This window comes from Trachinotus anak, unplaced genomic scaffold, assembly GCF_046630095.1.
Source record: "Trachinotus anak isolate AG129_WGS33_773 ecotype Australia unplaced genomic scaffold, CSIRO_AGI_Tana_v1 ptg000028l, whole genome shotgun sequence".
NCBI lineage: Eukaryota > Metazoa > Chordata > Actinopteri > Carangiformes > Carangidae > Trachinotus > Trachinotus anak.
The window spans coordinates 9,300,039-9,321,062 of record NW_027273879.1 but is presented as its reverse complement, the minus strand read 5'-3'; the positions used below and the strand labels follow the sequence as shown (position 1 = coordinate 9,321,062).

The 21,024-nt window shown below is 41.8% G+C and overlaps 2 protein-coding genes across 4 annotated transcripts; both read right to left on the bottom strand.

Annotated features, from left to right (window-relative positions):
• Positions 1-1,294: 1,294 nt before the first annotated feature.
• Positions 1,295-13,035, bottom strand: sapcd2 (suppressor APC domain containing 2). 3 transcript variants are annotated; one of them, XM_071466264.1, is made up of 6 exons: positions 12,057-13,035; positions 8,430-8,563; positions 4,372-4,518; positions 3,708-3,809; positions 3,047-3,166; positions 1,295-2,954 (listed from the first exon to the last, which is right to left on the bottom strand). In XM_071466264.1, the coding sequence occupies exons 1-6, from the start codon at positions 12,829-12,831 to the stop codon at positions 2,826-2,828; spliced, it is 1,407 nt and encodes a 468-aa protein (XP_071322365.1). In that variant the 5' UTR covers positions 12,832-13,035; the 3' UTR covers positions 1,295-2,825. The 3 variants fall into 3 exon arrangements, with proteins under 3 accessions (XP_071322365.1, XP_071322367.1, XP_071322368.1); XM_071466266.1 differs by having other exon boundaries at positions 3,047-3,163; positions 12,057-13,016; XM_071466267.1 differs by having other exon boundaries at positions 8,430-8,548; positions 12,057-12,969.
• Positions 13,036-17,785: 4,750 nt separating this feature from the next.
• Positions 17,786-19,566, bottom strand: tmem141 (transmembrane protein 141). Its single transcript, XM_071466268.1, has 5 exons — positions 19,396-19,566; positions 19,153-19,219; positions 18,306-18,389; positions 18,092-18,202; positions 17,786-17,940 (listed from the first exon to the last, which is right to left on the bottom strand). Exons 1-5 carry the CDS (start codon positions 19,447-19,449, stop codon positions 17,879-17,881), a joined length of 378 nt encoding a protein of 125 aa, XP_071322369.1. The 5' UTR covers positions 19,450-19,566; the 3' UTR covers positions 17,786-17,878.
• Between the last annotated feature and the right edge of the window lie 1,458 nt (positions 19,567-21,024).

Below are 21,024 nucleotides of genomic sequence, written 5' to 3'. Positions count from 1 at the left end.
TTGTGAGATTTCGATCAAACTTGTCTTGTCTCACTGTAGATAGTAAGCCTTTATATCAACAGAGCTATGTATTCCTGGGCATAAAACTATACATAGTATAATGTCAGTGAGAGGAAAGGAGGGAACGGAGTAAGGTCAACTTTTGCATAACAAACAAAACAGAGCATAAATGAGCTGAAACATTCAGACCATAAAACAAAAACGTGTCAATTAGGTTCTTCCTGATTATGAGGTTATAGAGAAGTCTATTGAAGTTAAAGACCCCCCTCCACACATGTTTAAAGACATGTAAAAAAAAACAACTTTGCTTTGAATAATAGTTTGCATCTGATGATGTTCCTCCTCAAAAACGTTCAGTTAAACCTGAAAATCTAGTTTCTCGACCCTTTGTTTTTTTCACAACACATTTTTGTATTTCTGTTTTTGTCAGTGCACTTGTTAGTGGTTTGAAGTGGGTGGGGCTCAGGTGGGAAAAGGGGGATATCATGTACTCTTGAGCACAGATTAGGATTTATTGGTATTTGAATCAATCAAACTGTCCAAACTTTTGCAGTAAATGTTGCTGATTTAGTCATGAATCTTTAATGTTATCTATCTAAAATCTATGAATATGCAAATATTAACTGATAGACTGTTTGAAGTTCAAGTTTACACATTACCTTTGCTTAAGTTGTACATTTAAGTTGTACACGTCTGGCTCATTTTATGTTATTACAACTGTGTTTTACAATATTGTCGTGAACTATCTGTTTATACAACAGCCTCCTTTTATGGATTTCCACAGGCCGAGCTACAGTTGTTAACAAATACATTAATAAAAACTTATATCAGTTTACAATTACGTTATAGTGTGTTACAAACCATTTCTTAACAGTTCATGTATAGATTACAGAGGCCAAATAGGTGGATAAAGCAGAGTGTTACTGATACTTTCCACCTTCAGCAAATGAATGTGAAAACACCAGTGTCAGACTTCAAACACAGATGGTTCTGCACAGTGAAGGTTAAATATATAAAACCCAAACACAGCATACACACATATCCAGTGTGACACATCTCTACAAAAAAAACCCCAAACTTTTATTATCATTATTCTTTTAAAGAAAACAAACCTGTAGGTTATAATAAATCATCTTATTCTTATTATTTTGGAAATTTATTTTGAAAATATAGGAAGTCATTTCTGTAAGATCTCTTTGACTCGTTTTTTTTTTTTTTATGAGCTGATTTGGTTTAGCTTGAGTGCAACATTGTAACAATCGTAATTAAAAAGGACACTACAAAGAGACAGAGCCACAGTCAGCACCGTTTGGTCATATTTATTTTTTTACATTTCTTCAGAAGTCTGAGTACTCTCAAGAGAAAGCAGAAGGAAGAGTTTCACTCACACATAATGTAGTTTCAGCAGCAAGAAACATACAATCAAACAAGTGGGAAACAGATATCAACAGTATATAACTATGTTATGTGCAGACATCCCAGCAGTACTGTACCAATCCATTATAAAACTACGTTTTCTCTCTACCACCATCCACTTACTAAATGTGTCTTTTGTAAACTTGTGGATGACTGAATGTTTTTTCAGCTTAGTCTAAAGTCAATAGTTTCCAGGCTGATCCTGGTAAAAAAAAAAAAAAAAAGGGACAATTACAAGGACAAAATGGGCTTTTCCATCCGTGCTAATGTTTAATCTCCAGGTTTCAAACAGAAATCTCTTCAGAAGATAAATATTTTATAGCTGAAAATATGACCCATGCAAAGAATCCGCTGTAAAGAGACACAGGGGATGTACAACTAGAGAGCCAAAGTGATTTTTTTGTTTTCTTTTTTTTCTGACATGACATCAGAACATCTCCCAACTCTGACACATTCACTGTCTACCGTGTTTGTCCTCCTCAGCTCTCTTCTACGTGCAAACTTCTCTCATCTGTCTCTGCCACGACATCTCGTTGGCGTGTAAACTGTCCTCTCATCTCTTGTTTCAATCTTTAAAAAAAAAACATCCCAAAACTCATGAAAGGTCTTAACATTTAACATGCTACTATAAAATACAGTATAAACTGTTCTCCTCAGCCATTCTTCTCTCTCAGTGTCTGAAATTAAAAACCAAAAAAACCAATAGGTGAATGTCAGGTAAACATTATTATTGAATTACATTAAAAGGAAGGAAATACTGAAGACAAGGGTAAAGTATCAAACTTAAAAGGTTTTAACAAAATGTAATTGATAGGTCACAGCAAGCAGATGCAGCTGATGTGTTTTCATATTTTTGAATATGGCATTTTATTCCAACAGATACCATTCCCACTATTGTCCAATTCCTTTTTGGAATAGTAAGTTAAAGTTCCTGTTTTTAAAGCTGCCCGTGCAGTCAAGCAGCAGAAGAAAAACAACAGTCTTTTGGGGAGTGGGAGCGGAGATCTTGCAGATGCTGCAAGAAATGGAGAGATGGGATCTCATGGGACCCCACTCTTTTCTTGATAGTGTTCCAGTCTTTTCAGCTGGGTGGGCGTGCTTATGCAAGGAGTGTGAGGGCAGCGAGTAAAAGAGCCTTTTGACTCTCGGGTCAAGTCATTCGGGAGTGTTCAGGTCTAGGTAGTGCGTGGTTTGGTTTGGTTCGGGGTGGAGTGGGGATATTTTGCAGTCGAGGGGTTTCGGCGTATCATGGCTAAAGGTGCGTCACTGCCACGAGTGGTCAGTTGGGTAAACGAAGAGTCAGCTTATGTCTTATAAAAATGTGATCAGGACCAGTGCAGATATGTCAACATTACGTAATGATGTTTCCTAGAAACACGGTGATGTTATGGTGTTGGGTGGAATAGTTTTCAGATGAAGGTGGAATCCATGGTGCTGGTGTCTTGTGCGCTGCGAGCTCGAGCCTCAAAAAGCTGTTTTATCAAGGCCGATTTCTCCTGTTCCAGCTGCGCGATGCGCTCGCTCTTCTCCGTCACCTCCTTGATGAAAGAAGGGAAATGAAAGTGTCAGACATTAGTCCTAAAGCCTACAGTGACTTCTATCTGTTAGCAGTTTGTAGACTGCATTGAACCTGTGTGAGGAGTCGGTTCTGGTCCTTCAGTCTCTGGATGGCTTGTGGAGGAGCTGGAGGTGGAGGCTGGGAGTTCGCTGAGAGCGCTGCGGTCTGAACACCACTTGAAGGAAATGACTGCTGGGAAACAAAGAGGAATTACTGATCGTGGCTCATACACCAATGAAAAATCTAAATTTTTTCTAGAAAAAACCCACCATCTACTTCTGAGCACCTAAAATCTTAAAGCGATGCTTCATTCAAATTCTTCAAAGTCTTATTCAAAGTCTCTTGAGTTGCAAAAATCTAAAAATGTGCCGCTTTCTAATTCACAGAGATGGCGCAGGTTGTTTTAGATTTTCTCAAATCAATCCTGCTGAATAATCTTCTCCAATGTCCATCTGCATTCCATGTCCAAAACTGTGTCTCAACAAAATATTACTATAGCACTACAACCATTGCTGCAGGAGCAGGGACAGATAATCTAGCCAATACAAACTACCTGTTATATTATCTGTACTTTGTGAGTTTACGAGTAAAGGGAAGTTTACTTTAAACCCACAATCTAAATTTATATTTAGATTATATCTACATATTCTGAGAAATTGAGCAATACTTGACTTAATTTAATCCCAGTGTCACCAGAACAAAGTAAAGATATCTATGAGCAGTACACTCTCACCATCCCAGTGCAGGAAATAAGGTCATTGAGGGAGTGGTTGACTTCTTGCAGTTTGGGGATGAGAACATTCATGCGACTCTGATTAGCTTCTGTGAAGAAATCCTGAGAGGAGAGAACAGAGACAAAAATGAACTCAAGACAGTAGTTAAAGGTCTGAGAAAGGACAAGCTTGGATCAGTCTGAAGGAGGAGGTGTTTACAAAGTGTTTGACATGATGAAGACAAAAACACAACAAAACATAAAACATTAAAATGTTTGGACAGTCAGTCAGACGTGTTTTTCCAAACCTGTAAAATCTAATTAAAGAACATTGGGAGAGAGAAGACTCAAAAAACACACAAACGATTTTTTTCTATACTTGAGAACTTATTCTTATGCAGCCTCCAGTACATACAGGAGTAAAAACCATGAATATATGTTAGATTTTGATTGCATTATTTATTGCTTGTGTGTCTATTTTGTTGTTTGACTTGGGAGTATTATAAAAGTGAAAGTTCAAAAATTATAAATCTGAATTGTGCGTGAGAAATATCTTCTCATGATGAAATTATGATACATTTGGCCAGTGATTCATATCACTTAAAAAAAACAATCAAAAAAACAACAGGCTGCATGTCCAATATCTTTTTAGCTTTGAGAGTTTCACACCAGTGTCTGAACTGACCGTGCAGTGGGAGCTCTGGCCGACCTGCCGCTGTCTCTCTGTGACATTGTGGATTTGGTCCTGGTACCAGTCCCGGGCCCGCTCCACCACCTCCAGGCCTGCCAGCAGAGAGTCTTTCTCCTGCTCCAGCTCTTTCATTTGCTTCAACTGTGTGAGTTGAAAGTTAAAAAAGGATGGTACGTTGAAGGAGAGCGGGGAGAAGAGGAGTGACATGGTGGAAGAGAAAAGGAGAAGAATTCAATTAAGAGCAGACAACACACCAGACTTCACAGAGAAATATTTAGTTTCCATATTTCCCATGCCATCACTAAAGGAGCTTTCAAACTGCTGCCAAGATGAAATCTAATCACTGATTTTTCGGCTGCCAGCAGTCTGCATGGTAGACAAACTCCCATGTTGTCACAAGGGCATCTGCAGCAAACTCTTTTGTGCGGTTAGAGACAATGGCGCCATACCAATTGTGCCGGACTCTCTCCCATCGTGAACAATGTTTAGAGGAGCAATCAGTGCCATGGCAACCACGCAGCAACCTAAGAATGGGGCAAACAGCGGACCCACTTCAGCTATGGCCACCCCAGTGTGTGCGAGTGTGTGTGAAAGAGAAAAGAGGGAGCAATGTATGTGTGTATGTGTGTTTGTGTGTGTGTGTGTGTGTGTGTGTGTGTGTGTGTGTGTGTGTGTGTGTGTGTGTGTGTGTGTGTGTGTGTGTGCACCCCGGCAAGGCTGCATTGAGTTGTGCTGACCAGGCTGTCCATGCGGCACATTGCCACAGTGCAGGCCTCATTGCTGGCATTCAGCCACCTGGTGTGTCATCTTTCTATCCACCCGTGGCTCCATCCCTCCACCCCCCCCCCCCAGTGTAGCTCAGTACATTCCACTGATCGTCGCTCATACACCAGAATACATGTTGTGACTGTAAACTAACAGAGGACGACAGATTTAAGAGGCGGGAGAAATCCTGTTTAAAATACTTGTGAACAGAATACTAGTCTTTCCCTGGTGAGCCTGATGACAGAGAGAGTTCACAGAGGAAGACGGGGGGGGGTTTGGGGGAAGAGGGGGGGGGGGGGGGGGGGGGGTCTGGGGTCCGTGTCTAGAATGAAGCATGACCCAGTGTCAGGCTGCATGAATGTGGTGGGACACAGGCAGGAAAACCAACAGTTAAAAAAGAAAGGAAAGAAAGAAAAGGGAGCAGGGCCGAGAAAATAACACAGAGAGAGGGAGCAGAGCAGCGAATGGCTGAAAGGTTATGGAAAAGTCTGTGCATGTATGTTTGTGTTCTCTCTGTCGGCTGAATGAGTGGGAATGAATACAGGCAGCAGCGTATGTACAATAACATGACACCCACTGCACAGGCTGTTTAGGTAAAAACACAAAGAACAACATAACAGCCTTTCAAACGTCATCTACAAAGCACCAGGAGACACAGTGGTCCGAACCTTGAAGCTCCGCAATAGAACAGCAAGTCAGAAGCAACAAGTCCCAGTTTAGGGCTACAAATAACAAATCTTTATACAGACTGATGTGTTCCCTGTTTTTCTGATTAGTCCTTTGATTGTTTAGTCTATAAAAAAGAAAGAAAAAAGTGAGAAATGCCAAGATTATGTCTGTTTGCCTGTTTTGTCCAACTTACAATAAAAAAAACAAGGATATTTAATTTAGCTTCATATTAAAGAGAGAAAAGCAGCAAAACCACACATTTCAAATTAATAAAACCAGGGAATGTTTGGTATGTTGATTAATCGACTAATTGACTTCTCTTTTCAGCACTATCCACACCCTGAAGCTCTACAGCGCTTCAACAGGTTACAGCTCACAAAAAGTCCCAAAGCTGCTAAAAGACAGAAAAGACATATTCTCATTTTTCATCTGTTACCTTTTTTGATTAGGTCAATTAATCAATACATTTATCGAATGTTAGGAAACACTGAAAAATGCCAATCAAATTCTTCATATTACTTGTTTTGTCAACTTAAAACAATATGAAACAGAAAAATATGCAAATTGTCACGAAACACGGCTGTCGATTCAGATCTGTCTATCGGCTCCTCATTACAGCACTAGTCCAAACCCTGAGGCTCTACAATGAGCCAACAAACACGTCCCAAAGTCCCTAAAACAAGCACAGATAAATATTTTTTAGTATCCTGCTCAACACACATGCTTGATTCTCAGCTGCTGAACCATAACTTTTTATCTCCTCTATCTACCTCTACAATTAAATGTCAAAACAACCTGAAGCGCATCTTCAAATCCTGAAATACACTCATTACAGGACCTACTTCCTCTAATTTCCTCTGTCCTCGACAAACATCTCTCCCTCTCCCTCCCTGTCCTTCTCTCCCTCTCGTCCTACTCACCCAGAGGAAAAAGTGCAGGGCTTTGCTGCTGTAGAGGCTACTGCTGAGGGGGATGAAGACGGTAGTGTAGGCGGCCCACACAGCCGTCCAGGCTGGGCCGGGCCGGCCGAACGAGTCCTCTACTTCTACCAGGCCCCTGGGCCCAACCCGGCTCACTACCATCAGGGCAGCAGTGGGCCAAGTCGGCCTGGGTGGGAGGGACAGAGGGAGGGGGGAGGAGGAGAGGGGCAGGGAGGGAGGGAGAAGGAGGGGAGTCGGTCAGTCAGCCTCTCCAGACACAGAGGCCAAGGGGAAAAGAGACGGAGACGGCGACACAAACAGGGAGAGAAGGAGGGAGAGGAGGCGAGCTGGAGAGAAAGAGAAATGGTGAGGCAGGGGGAGAGACAGAGAGTGAGAGGAGGCATGAGCTCCGTACTGGAGGTGGGAGGGGCAGAGTGAGGGGGGAGGCAGGGGGCACAGGGAGGGGAATGCGGGGGCCAATAGAAAGTGAAAGGGAGAAGAGCCTGCACTGGGAAACCTTTTTTCCCCCCCTCACAGTGTTTACATGCTTCAGCTACAGAAAGAAACTAATTTATGATCTTTAAAAGCCTCTGTCCCCATTATATCCAGTCATACTTAAATCTGTCCAATCAGCCTCTGCTTTCAGCCACGTCAGCACAACTAAAATCATAATAAATACCACAGCAAAAAAAATCTAAATTCTGCTTATTTCTGTTGTTGTTGTTTCATGTTACACTTTCGCTCAGTGGTTGTCACACTTTGTCTGTTTGAACAACTGGTTCAAAGTTACACACCAGCTACAACTAAAGACCATTTTCACAAATGATGAACCTGCCAGTCTAAGAAATGTCCAAAAAATTTCCATCACAATATCTCAGAGCCAAGCTCAGACTAACAAAACAGAACCCGATGTTATTCAAATGACAATGATTTAAGGCAAAGAAAAGCAACAAATCCTGACATTTCAGAACCTTTAAAAATTGAGGCATTTTTGCTTGAAACTATTAATTGATAGTAAAATAGTAAAATAGTAAAGACATGTTTCCAAGCTAAAGTAATGACCAAAGATATCACAAGTAAGAAACACGTTTGAGCTTGAATTTCATTCTTAATTTATCTGTCAGTTATTTTCTTCATTTATCTATTCTATATAACATGTCTATAATATGTTAGTAGTCAAATGCCCGTTGTAATTTCCCATGACCCAAGGTAACATATTTAAAATAGCTTGTTTTAACTTAAAGCCTTAAGTCTTCACATCTGAGAATCTCAGGACCTGGTTTGGTATTTTCAGTGACCAATCTGACCAACTGACGGATAGTTTCTAATTAGATTTGCAGGGATTATGGTTCAACCTGTAAACACAAGTGATTTTAGAAAAAAGTGATATTTTAGAGGAAGTGGAGGGTGCGGCTGTCATGTAACAAAACAGCAGGGTGTATTGCAGCTGGAGTAAGAAAGATTCGGGTGGGATCCACAGCAGAACATTTCATCACTAATGTCAACCCAGAACCTGGTTTGCTGAACAACCGGTTATTAATGGAAAACTCTATGTATGTAAACATCATTGCTGATATCCAAAGGCTACTGTCCGGTGTTTATAAAAACACTTTGTAGGGACTGTTTGTGTCAGTGTGTGTGTGTGTGTGTGTGTGTGTGTGTGTGTGTGTGCATGTGTGTGTGTGTGCGTGTACCAACCATTCCATAATCCACTCCGTTGGATATGGTATGCCGTCTCTGCTCATCACGACTCCGCCCGTGTCGCCTGGAGCCGCCTGTAAATCCTGTTGCTGATTCGCTCTGAGATCTTGGTAAACCTGATTTCGCAACACCTCGACAAAAGAAACAGACATTCAATCAGTTTCAACACAGTACTGTGGTCTGGCATGCACTCTGTAATCACTGCTGTTTTGTTTGTCGCCTGCTGAACATAATTGTGACAACAGGACAGGGAGAAACACAATCCTTGACGAAAACATATGACTCACTCTAATCATTTTTAGGTAATACAACACACTTCTGACCACTGAAGGTCTTTAAGAGTGTTTTCTCAAACAGTATTTTCGCAGCAGGCATGCGATGACACATGCCGCACACAGTAATTTAAATCACATGCAGTTTGTTGAATTATGTCTCCTTCAAACAACCAAAACTTTCATTCCAGATATGTAATCCAGGTGAGTCTGAAAACTCTGACGCAGAAAATTTATTGCACATGTTCGGAGTCAGTCAGCAACAGTAAAGGTGCATCTCTCCCTCTCAAACAAGAAAAAAAAACAAAAACATTTATCACATCAAGATTTTACAATAATGCACTGCGTTGGATTCTGGTTCAATTTTTCCACATCCTTAGTTGGGTCAGTCTTGTGTTTCTAAATCAGTCCCCGATGTAACGGATGTGAGATTAAATTTTACTGGGCAAACATCTCCACATCCACGGCCACACAAGGATGAAGATAATGCATTTGGGTTGCCAGTGTGAACCACAGGAGGGAGCTATACTCCGCAAATGTTTCTGGTATCAACAAGACAGGATGACTTTCATTCCATGGTGCATACTGAACCCAACACAGAGGGAAAAGTTATCATTAAACTAAATTTTTTTTTTTTTATGCGCAACTAATTATGGTCCTGCGGTTGATTACTTGACTGGGGATAAATTCAGAGAAATATGTGAAGTATCTAAGCTCGGGGCTATAAAACACAATGAACAGATAATATTTTTGATGTCAACGACACAGGATGACCTTCTTGAATTTATGTTATGTTGAGAAACTCTAAAAGCAGGACTTTAAAAAAATATTGTCAGGATTTTCAATCCTGGCAAGAGAGCTGGAAAAACAGTGAACAACAGTGTAATAAGAAAAGTGTGGTGTATAGAAATTGAGGTGAAGTAGTAGATACCACTTAATGATTGTTTGGTAAATGGTTAGGATGTGTTCATGTTTGCTTTGTTGTGGTCAGGAGAAAGACAAAGAGTTTGTTTTTTTTATTATTATTTACTGATTATTGAGTCAAACTCGGGTTTGATGCTTCTGTCCACTTTAGTCAAAACAGGTCGATAAACTTCAAATTAACTTAAACGTTTTTAACTTTTTTGGCACTTAAAAACTTTCTGTGTATCTGTCTCCTGGAAAAACACATGGAGCTCTGATGTTCAAACTGTGAGTGAAAACTTTTCAGCGGCTGGTTTTCTTTTTTCTGTAGTGTTTCCCTTGTATCTTATGTGGTATTTTATCAGTCAGATTTTTAGGTGCATACCATCAATGTTTACCTTTCCCAAAAAAATGGAGGAGTGCGAGAGAGAGAGAGAGAGTGTGTCGGGAATTTGTGGTGATGTCCATGGTGTTGGGGAGGTTTTCACAGATGCAGTGATTCAGTGGGCTCTGGCCTCTCTGCTGTAATCTGGCCTAATCCAGCAGGGTTTGGCTGCCTATGAGAGATGACATCATGGAAACTGCTGGTCTGTCTCTCTGCACTAACTGGACAAAAGTATGTGGACACCAAAACATTACACCCATGCATATATACTGCACCTTTCATTAAAAAACTATGGTGATTTATATGCAGCAATAACATCCATGCAATATTCTGTCAAGGCTCTCCACAAGATTTTGGGACCTGGCTGCAGGGATTTGCTTCCATTTAGCCATGAGAGTATTACTGAGGTCGGCCAATGATGTTGCGTGATAAGGCCTGGCTCACAGTCGTTGCAAATCATCCCAAAAGGTGTTGGATGGGGTCGAGGTCAGGGCTTGTGCATGCCTCTTTCCCCAAATTAAAAAAAAAAACAGGCCTAAAAAAATATCACTGTACACTGGAGCATTAAGATTTCCCTTAATTGAATTCAGGAGCCCAAACCACAAACAGCTGCTGACCAAAAGCACGCAGAAGTATGTGAACATTTCTTTCTGTCCATCTATCGAACTCTCTGACTACACAACACTGTCCTTCATGCGAGTAGTGTAAGCAGTGAAAGCCCAGAGGGCTCGACAGAGAGAGTGTGAGTGTCACTCTTATAGCTCTAGACAGGCCTAGCTGTATAGAGATCATGCAAATTTGGACGGACTCCAGTTGATTGTGTGTATGTGTGTGTGAGTGAAAGAGAGAGAGTGAGAGAAAGAAAGAGAGAGAGCATGTAAAAGGATTCTCGTATGATTGTGAGAGGAAGAGGAACAACAGTGAGCCTGTATGTACGAACGAGATAATGAGCTAGCGAACTGGGAGTTTCACTACAGCGCCTCCTCTAACCTACATCCGACGCCCCAAGGAAAAACCGGACACATCATCACGCATACAATTGACCATCACCCGTTCCCCAGTCAGAGGGCCATAACTTTGTCCTCCCTCCACAAGCCAGACCCTCAGAGGTGGATAAATCTCTGCAGGAATTTCTGACATGATCTCTGACCTGACCTGGGGTCAACAACAGCAATTACTCAACTGGGGTCCCATCTTTGGAGCAGGGGCCCTTAAACAGGCCTGTTTAAGTGGTGACATAATAGTGATACCTGAGAAGTTTACTGTCAAACCCCAACAAAGACTGTTGTTGACTCCTTCTGAGGCAGACTCCCTTTAAAAGATACCATTTTTAACTACACAGGACTCCTGCTGAACGGCCCTATATGCAGACATTGTGCACTTGTGTGTACTGCATGGATCACTGCATCCAATTAAATTATAATATGAGATCGAAGCTGGCAAGACTGCAGTGGACATATCAGCACAGTTATGCATGCAGTCAAACGGCTTGCTCGTGGGATTTCAGTCTCAAATGTATTCTCTTCTGTGTTCTGGTAGGTATTCAAGGACGCAGTAGCTCAGATTCTGACTCACATCCTCAAGGACATTTTTTGGTGTCGAAATAAGATTTTGTTTTTGTTTCAAGCCTGCAGCAACAGGAGGAGCAAATACAAACTGAGGCACAGAGGGAGTAAATCCTTAAAGTGGGAGGGGGGCGGGGGACTGAGATGGATTTGCAGATGACAAGCATCTTGCATGAACCTTTGACAAAGAGTAGTGATTATCAATAAAAAAATGACCAGTTCTAATCATTTACATCTTCTGGTAAAAGCTGTGTGGGTGTGCTGTTTTTTTAATGTCATTATAAATTGAATATATTTGACTTTTGCTCAGACAAAACAAACTATTGAAAGACTTCTTGGGCTTTGGGAAACTGTGATGTTTTTTTTTTTTGTTTTTTTTCACTATTAGCTGACATTTCATAGAGTAAACATTATGCACACAGTGAACGACCCACCTGCCCCTCAAACACTGGCACTCATCATTTCAACTATTTGAAAATGGCATGAAGGTGCCACTCACTTGGTCCTTGGAGCTGCGGTGACTCCAGAGCAAGTGACTCAATCGACCTGACCCGGCTCTGCTGGGGTTGTGTCGGCTTGGTGGCATGGCCCGCGTCGGTCCTGTAACACCCCCCCTCCGGAGCGGCGGGGATCCGCTCCAGACTCCGTCCGGACCTCTCGAAGCCTGCGCTGTACCTCGCCGGTGCACAGGCGGGGTACACGGCCCCCTCGTCCGGCCTGGCCCGGCTCTGGAGGGAGGACGCCCGGTGCTGCTGAGTGTTGGCCACGTTGCTCGATCCCAGCGGACGGACCTTGTTCTCAACCCGGGTCCCGACGCCGCATGCGGACAGCGGGGCGGGTTTCTGGTGCTGCGGGTGGACGGCAGCCTGGGCCTTGAAGTGGGAGCTGTTTTCTGGGTTGAGCATGGAGTACCGCAGCCCCGCAACAAACCGCTCAAAGGTGAGGCAGCCGTGCGGTGGGGTGACCCTCCTGAGGCAGCTCAGCACCCCGCCGGGCAGGTCCTGCGTGTCGGCGCCCTGCCAGCGGCTCTCGATCTCCGAGATGTGGACGTAGCCCCGTCGACCATCATCCAAGATGTCAAACAGGGTCCTCAGGCTGTGCAGGAAGGCTTTGGGCAGACCATCTGTTGAATACTCCGTCTCTTTGGGCTGCATTTTGACACTTTTAAAGCCCTCCGCCTTGCCTGTAAACACCTCTTTTCTTGGCCCAACTCTGCCGTAAATCGCCGACGTCCCGTTCAGTTTGCAGCCTCGATCGGTCGCTATCAAAGCCATGGAGGTATCGATAGTCCCCGCTGACTAATCAATCAAAAACACGCCAACACAAGTCGGCTGACTTTATGTCACATACAGAGCAAGACAAGCGATTACCGCCCACTGAAAAGCAAAAAATAAATGTACTCAAAAGGACTTTTTTTAGCCTGAAATCCGTGATTCGCCGTCCCCGGGGTGCACCTTCCTTCTGATCCACACTTTCCTCCTCCTGCCCCGGGACCGCCCTTCAAACGGCCGAGCGAAAGCGTCCCGGGACCAGCCATTGGCCGCGGTGTTGCCGAGCCCGGCGCTCATTGGTGCAGGCCTGAGGTGAGCTGCAGTTTGAGTTGTGCTTTTGTTATTACTAACGCTGCTGAGACGTTATTCATAAAGCCTGGATATTATTATACACCCCCCGTCCTCTTAATCAGAAAGAGCTGGGTAAACTATCACTTTACAGCCCCCCACCCACTGACACACACAGCCATCATGGGGAACAGAGCCCCTTTGTTTCACCTGAAACTTTTTTAACTCTTTGATTAAAGGAAAGTTTCACAAATTTTCAAGTCTGTCTCAGAACAGTTGTGTATGATGAAAGAGATTTTGGTTAGTCCCCTCATAACGAAAGGCTGAGGGGGGTAAGCAACTGCCCCCAGACCCCAAAGTTCATCTCAAATCCAAATTTGATTAACCTCAAATGGCAATGTATTTATTACAATGTAATGAAATATATAAAAAAGCAAAAACAACTGTCTTCTACAGCCCCCTTGCACACTCAAAAACTGAACAAGAAGGTCCACAATGGTGAAATGTGTTATATTGTTTATATTGTTATTGTCCTACAGTGTATTACGTTGTTCAGATATTTCTGTTATTGTGTCATATCATGCAAGCGGCCTGTACAGTTTTTCATGGGGTGCAATGACATTTAATAGAAAATTGTGCAGCTTGTGTAGGGTTAGAGCAAGCATTTTATACATGTTCTTGCTTTTATGGTTGATATCTTTCATAATCGTATATTAGTATTTAAAATAATCTTCTATGGGAAATATTATATATCATCTGGATGCTTTTTATGGGATGTTACTCCAGTAAACAACCATTAATTATAGCCCTGGCCATACAGCTAGTCCTGCCAAAATAAAGTGCTCCACTCAAAGAACCCTTTAATCATGTGTCTGTTTTGATATTACATAATATGATTTATATCAAGATCTTCTCTCGGTCAGGCTTAAAATCTGTACTCTCCCTGCACACGACTTAAATCCAACTCTCACACAGTCACAACACATCGCAACCATTCCTGGCACATCAGTTACACCTTTTCTCTTTCTCTGTCTTCAGCGATGAGTCACACAGAGAAACTCTCAGTCCCTGCACAGACCAGTGTTTATCTCTGATCTGCCCAGACTTGCAGCCTCATCCCGTCACCATCTACAAAACCTTAAGCAGTTTAATCTGTTGTTGGTTTTATCCTATTTTCCTGATAACTATCGGTCATTTCTCTCGCATTTAAATGTTATCCTCGAACTACCTATTCCTTTGTTTATGTACACTTGTAGTGCTAACCCATCTGCTTTAATTGTAAAGCACTTTGGGTTTTAAAATATGCTATACAAATAAAAGTGACTTGACTTGACTTGACTTGATGAATGCTTAAGACACTGTCACAAAGGACTCCCTGTAATTTTCCTGCCTAATGCGTACTCTTCCTGTCGGACCAGATAATGAATCACATATTTTCTCTATTATATTATTCAAATGCACTGTACAGAGCCCGCAAGACTGGATACACAACCAATAAATCCCCTCAGGGCAAACATATGCACTCCCTCTCCCTCTAACAATCAGTCACACACCGGTTGTTCTTGTTAACACATTAATTTGTAGGAATTGATTATGTCTCTAGGCTGGAGAGCAGGACCAATGGATCACATGTGCAAATACCCAATAACACAGTGTCAAAGTACAAATTTGGCCTGGGACTGGTTTTGGTTTTTCCACTTGGGGATGTAGAAATGTTGGACATTATGATTATTATGGGGCTTTTTTTTGGGGGGTGGGGGGGTGGGGGGGGGTTGGCTTTTTCAGGCTTGATTGTTATATAACCAAAGAAAAACAGGCAGTGGAAGAAAGAGGAGAAAGAGACACACACACTGTCCAGTTGCAGCTCAGATCAGTGCGATCACTCGATTCACAGAGTCAGACAACTGAGCGCTCACTCCTCCTGCTCTCCTCGTCTCTCTTTCTCATGCTGTCACGCACATGCATCGCTGCTGCTGCTGCACAGAACAGCCAAATGCACACACACACACACACACACACACACACACACACACACACAGTAGGATTTATTAACCATGCCAAGTGGTTTCCAATCATCCCAGCAGGCTAGTCCATACCACTGTTAGTTTTAGTTAATGGGCTGATCTTCAGCTCCACTGGCCAGTCAGTCCTGTCATGTAACACGTAGCCTACACAGGCTTTTCCTTCATTATCTCCTGTTTGCCCTCTGTTTCTCTAAGTCTTTTCCTTCAGCCGTATCAGTGTGCATGTGACAAAGGATTTGAGAGCTTATTCAATTCATGAAGCCTGTTTTTTTTTTTTCTTTTTTTTTTTGGATGGGAGATAGACACAGAAAGAGACTTCAAAACCTTCAAATCTTGGAGGTGTTGAATCAGATTTGAATTAGAGTCAGTGGGAGGACGAGAGCGAGAGGAAGCAAGAGTGGGGGTGGAATCAGTCTGCACAGAGATGGAGAGAGAAAAGAAATATTAAACCAAAGCCAAAATCCTCCCTTATTCAGGCTGCCTTTACTATGAGACTCTCCCATCCTTGCCTTTTCTATTTTTCTGTCTCAAACACATTCTCCTCTCCACTGGTGCGAGCCTGTGTTTTCAGCTCTCAGAATTTCTTTGGCTTGTTCTCCATGAATCAAACGCCATGGACTTTGGCCGCTTCCGTCACTTAAAGTATGTTTGAATGGCTCTATTGTCTCAATGACCTGCACTGCATGGTGCAGAATTTATGTTAACACCTTTATGTGCAAACTAGTTCAACTATGCATAATCACTTTTTTTTTTTTTATATATTCTTTTCTTTTGTGGATGCGTTTACCACCATAAAATGATTTCTCCTTGATGGGCTCTACATAGGTTTTCACACTTTCATTCAAAACTGTAAAATGACTGCTCTTATTTAAATGCATTTACAGCTCTTTTGCAGAACTCAAACATCACATTCACTTGATAGCATTAGGTGCTGCACCTGGATGCACCCCTATCATTTTGCATGTCTATATGGTAAAGGTTTCCAATGCTTCTATTTTTTTTTTATAAGGCTGGAACATGATGAAAATGGTAATACCTCTGATTCTGGGTGCTTGCCATGGCAGGATCAGCAGTGTTCCCCTCTGTGTCACAAACAGTATGCAGCTGGTTTTTGCATGTGTCTATAGATCTGTGTGCAAATATGCTCATACTTGTATTTTTTTTTAATTTTATGGGCTTATATTCATTCAGTCAAAACCAACTTGGGCAGTGGAGGCATCCAGATCTGCCTCTGATCCCACAGGCATAGAAAAAAAAATTGTATATATATTTGTAGTTGTATGAGTGTAAGTATTCGAATCCAAACCCGGGAGGTATGAGTGACTGACTTTCTGCCTCTTGATAAATATACATGATATGAAAAACTATTTTAAGATATGTTTGACATGATTTTAGGCTGGAGCACCTGGTCCACTCTGATAGCCGCTCAGCACCCGTTCTCTTCCATCATATCTTGTCCTATTTTCCCTCATTGTTTAGTCAAAAACATGAACATGTGGGCGTCTTTGTGGATGAAGGGAGGATGAATCATGGTGTCATTCCTTTGTACTGAACATGTTGGCACTATTACTAAAAAAATGTATTAAATTACATTTATTTGACACATGCTTTTGTCCACCGCAGTGCATTTATACTTGGGTTCTGTGTTTAAATATAGAGTATATTTACATTGCATTCACTCATTTGGCAGATGCTTTTATCCAAAGTGGCTCACAAGTGAGGGACATCACTAAAACTTCAGTTTATGTCCATAACGTGACAATATAGTTTTTTTCTGTTTTCATTACACTGTATACTTTTTCTTATAATAACTCTACTTTGTCATCTCTACAATCGTCACCTCTTCCGAGTTCCTAAATTCTGTGAAAATCCAGTGACAATTTCTCCATAAAAAACTGAAGCAAATCCTGAATGTGCAATGGCTTTTACATTTCTCTTCTCACCTCTTTACTTTCCCAATCTCTTGCTCACGCTGCAATCACTTCTAAATTAACTCCAAAATCGAATGAAATGTTTGTTTGACACAAATGCAAAATTTTGCTACATCCAAACAGATCTTTAGATAATACAGGGTTTATTAAAGCATCACTGCAGACGAGTGAATAAACACGCAGTGGCTGAAAGCAGCGCCAGTAAATGATTTCATGCGGATTACACTGCTGCCCTGAGACTTTTATTTAATAGCTAATAATATTTATTTATTTAAACGATGAATCATTCCACCACGATTTGCTCTCTGTGGTCCAAGGCATACATGAGTAAAAATATCAATGTGTAATTTAGATCATAAGCAAGATGACAGAAAGTGGTCATTTACTGGGCTGGTTGAGCCACAAGGGTCTGAAAGACACGACTCTGCAAATCCCACAAGGTATACAGCGACAACTGATGTCTGGTTTTGGCAGCGCCGCATTAATTCTGTTGCATGTCAAAAAAAACACGTCCAAATAATAATACCAGATCATAAGCTTAACATCTGATTCCTCGTAAAAACCCAAACTAATTCCTGACCTCTGATTCAGGAAACTCGTCTGTGTATCCACACGTTAATGCTGTTACGAAATTCAAAAGCTCCACAAACTCTGAAAAAAAAAAAAAGATCCCTAATTCATGTGCTATGTTGAAGAAACACTCTCCCCCGATGGTTCAGAACCAGCTTATCTGGACCTCTCCAGAATAGTGTATTTTCTGAAAAGATGTCATTATATACAGAAAAACATATTTATCTATAATCATGTTCAGTCCATTACATCGCCATATTTTGTCTTCTCAGGTCCCTTTGATTGCTCTGGTTTAGACACTGAAAGAAACACACAGACAGGTAAACAGTAAGCAGAGAGGTCTGTAATCTGTCTTTATTGATAAATGTTGATGAATGTTCTGTGGTTTAATGTGATCTAAAAAAGACCAATGCTAAAGTGAGCAGGTCTGCAGCCACACACTGTACTCACGCTGTGCCGGCGATCTGTCCGGGACTTTTCCTGTTTCCAGCAGCAGCCAGAGGTCTGAGCATTTCTGTGTTTCCCAGCGAGTCACTGCATAACTGCCCACTGCGGACGCCACTGAGAGAGGAGAGAGGGGAGCTTACAGAGGCTGCAGAGACAGCATTAATGTCTCGCTTTCGTCATTTTAGTATCCACTGAAAGCCAACGCTTCGCCTCTCACCTACTGAAATGAGCACGCTCCATTGAAGAGGATAAGGACACTTCTTCTGTAAAGCCATCTGAATGGCAAATAAGCCGGTAGCACCTACAAACAACAAATTTATTATTATTAAAATTATTATTTTTTTTTTTTTTTTTTGACCTAACACGACAGGGGTCAATATATTGCCCACTGTGTCAGTCTGCAGGCAGCGCTCTCATCATTGATGGTGATTTTCAGCAGCCTTGCACCTGCATGTTTTGAATGTATACATTGCTTCTAGGGAACAACTACATGAGACAATTCAGAAAAACAAGTGTGGAATTATTCTGGTTTTACAACTGTTCAAGACTTTTGTAAAAAAAAAAAAAAAAAAAAAAAAAAAAATCCTGCAGAGCAAAAGAGGATTATGACAGACATCCTAAGGTTTAACAGAAGTAAAAATAAACTGCCATGTATGCTCATACAGTGATTACTGTGATGATGAATGATAATGTGAGCACCATCACTCAGTGTTGAGTTCAGTGTGCACCATGTAATATGAAAACACAGCTCCCTCCTGTGGTAAACACTGGTCACAATATGTTTTGGGGTTTTTTTTTTTTTTTTTCTTTTTTTTCTGTCCAGATCTTTGAATAGGTCTTTTTTTTTTTCTCAGTTGGTCAATGACATGAAGACATTTAGCTCCAACAAATGTCATTGAAGATTTGCCAGGTCAGGGCCTGAGTTAGAGACAGTGGAGGAAAGAAGGTAGAAATGATCCAATACAACGTGTTATTCTTAAGTGTCTCATCATTCTGATAATGATACAGTAATTCATTTCTAACGTGGTCGGCAGAAAGCATTAGTGAAATTAAACCCCACTTACCGAGCACAAAGGTCCCAGTTCCCTTCATGAAGGCATGAGACTGACAGGCAGCATAACTCTGTAAACCCTGAAACACACACACACAGAGAGAGAGACATTAAAAACTGTTTTTCCTACATGATAGTCCCACTCACATGCTGCTTCTCAGCACAGCGGGCGCATCAGCTGGTCTGGCTGTCAGTGTCCTCCAGAGATCAGCGGGCTGCAGACAAGAGGAGAGAAAGCGCGCAAATAAAAACCCACCGGGTGCTTTGCTGCCACCGAGTCGTCCACTCTGCTCAGACCGAGATTCACCATGTCGGCCGGTTGTTGTGAAGCTGGAGGTTTAAGTCTTATATGGACGGTGACATCAGCTCGTCGTGGTGAGGGTGTTGTGTGTAACAGTGCAGTTATAAAACTTCCTCTTCAAACCAAAAAAAAAAAAAAAAAGAAAAAACACACACCGAGAGCCGCAGCTGTGATAAAACGCTGGCTCCGCCCGGTGGAGGGGAGGAGGAGGTGCTGCAGCCGCAAGGGACGACTCAGAGGTTTGATACGTTAGGAAATAAATCATCATGAAACACGTTTGTTAAACATAAACAAGAACATATAAAAGGAATAGTCATGCTGTTAATAATCATGCTGTACAATGGAATAAAAGTAATAGGCCTACAAGCATGAATACAAATGCTTGGAAATAGATAAATAAGGTCAATGAAACTTAGGCCTATATTTCAAATTTGTGAAGTATCACAATGATTATTTTTTGTGTGTGATTTAGAGAGGTTGTTGTTACATTAGCGCAGTATAAATGTGTTTTTCTGCTTTGTTATCTCAGTTTTATCTTTCTTATCAGTCTTACCTTGATCGTTGCTGTTGTTGTTATTGCAGAGGTTCAGAAACTGAATCTTGAGGAATTCAAGATAAGGAATGACATGTTTGAAGTTTGTCTTTCAACCAACCATGGAAAGAATTATATAAAGTGTTACCTGCAGGATCTATTTATTACAAGGCAACCAGAGTGGAGTCACACTTACACTTGGAGCTACCACTATTATCCTGCCCGGCTTTGCCGCTCAACAGGGATTCTTGTTTTTCACCACCATTCTTGTGAATTAATGTTAATCCAAAACTGGAACCCACAGCAGCTCGAGGTTTAGGACCCAGCAAACAGATTAACACTTGAAAACTGGTGCTTAAATAAAGTCATCACAGTAACAGGCCTGCTGCAACAGCACAGCCCACTGACCTCTGTGGCCCCTCTGTTGACCTTTGACACCACAGTGATCTCAAAGAGGCAGATGGCTCTGCTGAGGACCAGAGATATGCAGGAAAAAGAAGAAGAAGCTGGAGAGACTACGACTACCCGCTGAGACACAAGTAACAACAGAGAGACTCAAGTTACCAAACAGCTGCAGCAGAGCAGCTGAACATCTGTTACTTGTTAAAAAGAAGATAAAGAAGAAATGATGAACAGACTTTAGAGATAAAACTGATTAACAGGATAAACAGAGGGGATAAAGACTTAAAAGGAACATCAAAAGAAAGTTTTTTTTTAAAAAGTAAAAAAAAGAACAATATATTAACAAGAAAAACAAATGAACTACAAGTGTTAATTATGGCTCAGTGGTTAGCACTGTCGCAGCACTGTGTGGTGAGCAAGGAGGTCCCACTCACCGTGATGGGGGGAACTGGTCATTAATACCAACTCTGAGAGAAGTGGAGTGCCAGTCCACCAGCCGACAGGGTGGTGCTGCAGTTTTAATGGCAGCATTAACATCTTTGTGGACAACATGCAAAGTCACCATGAAAATCAGAGGGGGGCAGCGGTGGAGGAAATGATCCGACTGAGCAGCAAGTTAAATGTGGTGTAAGTGGGAGATCAAATATCAA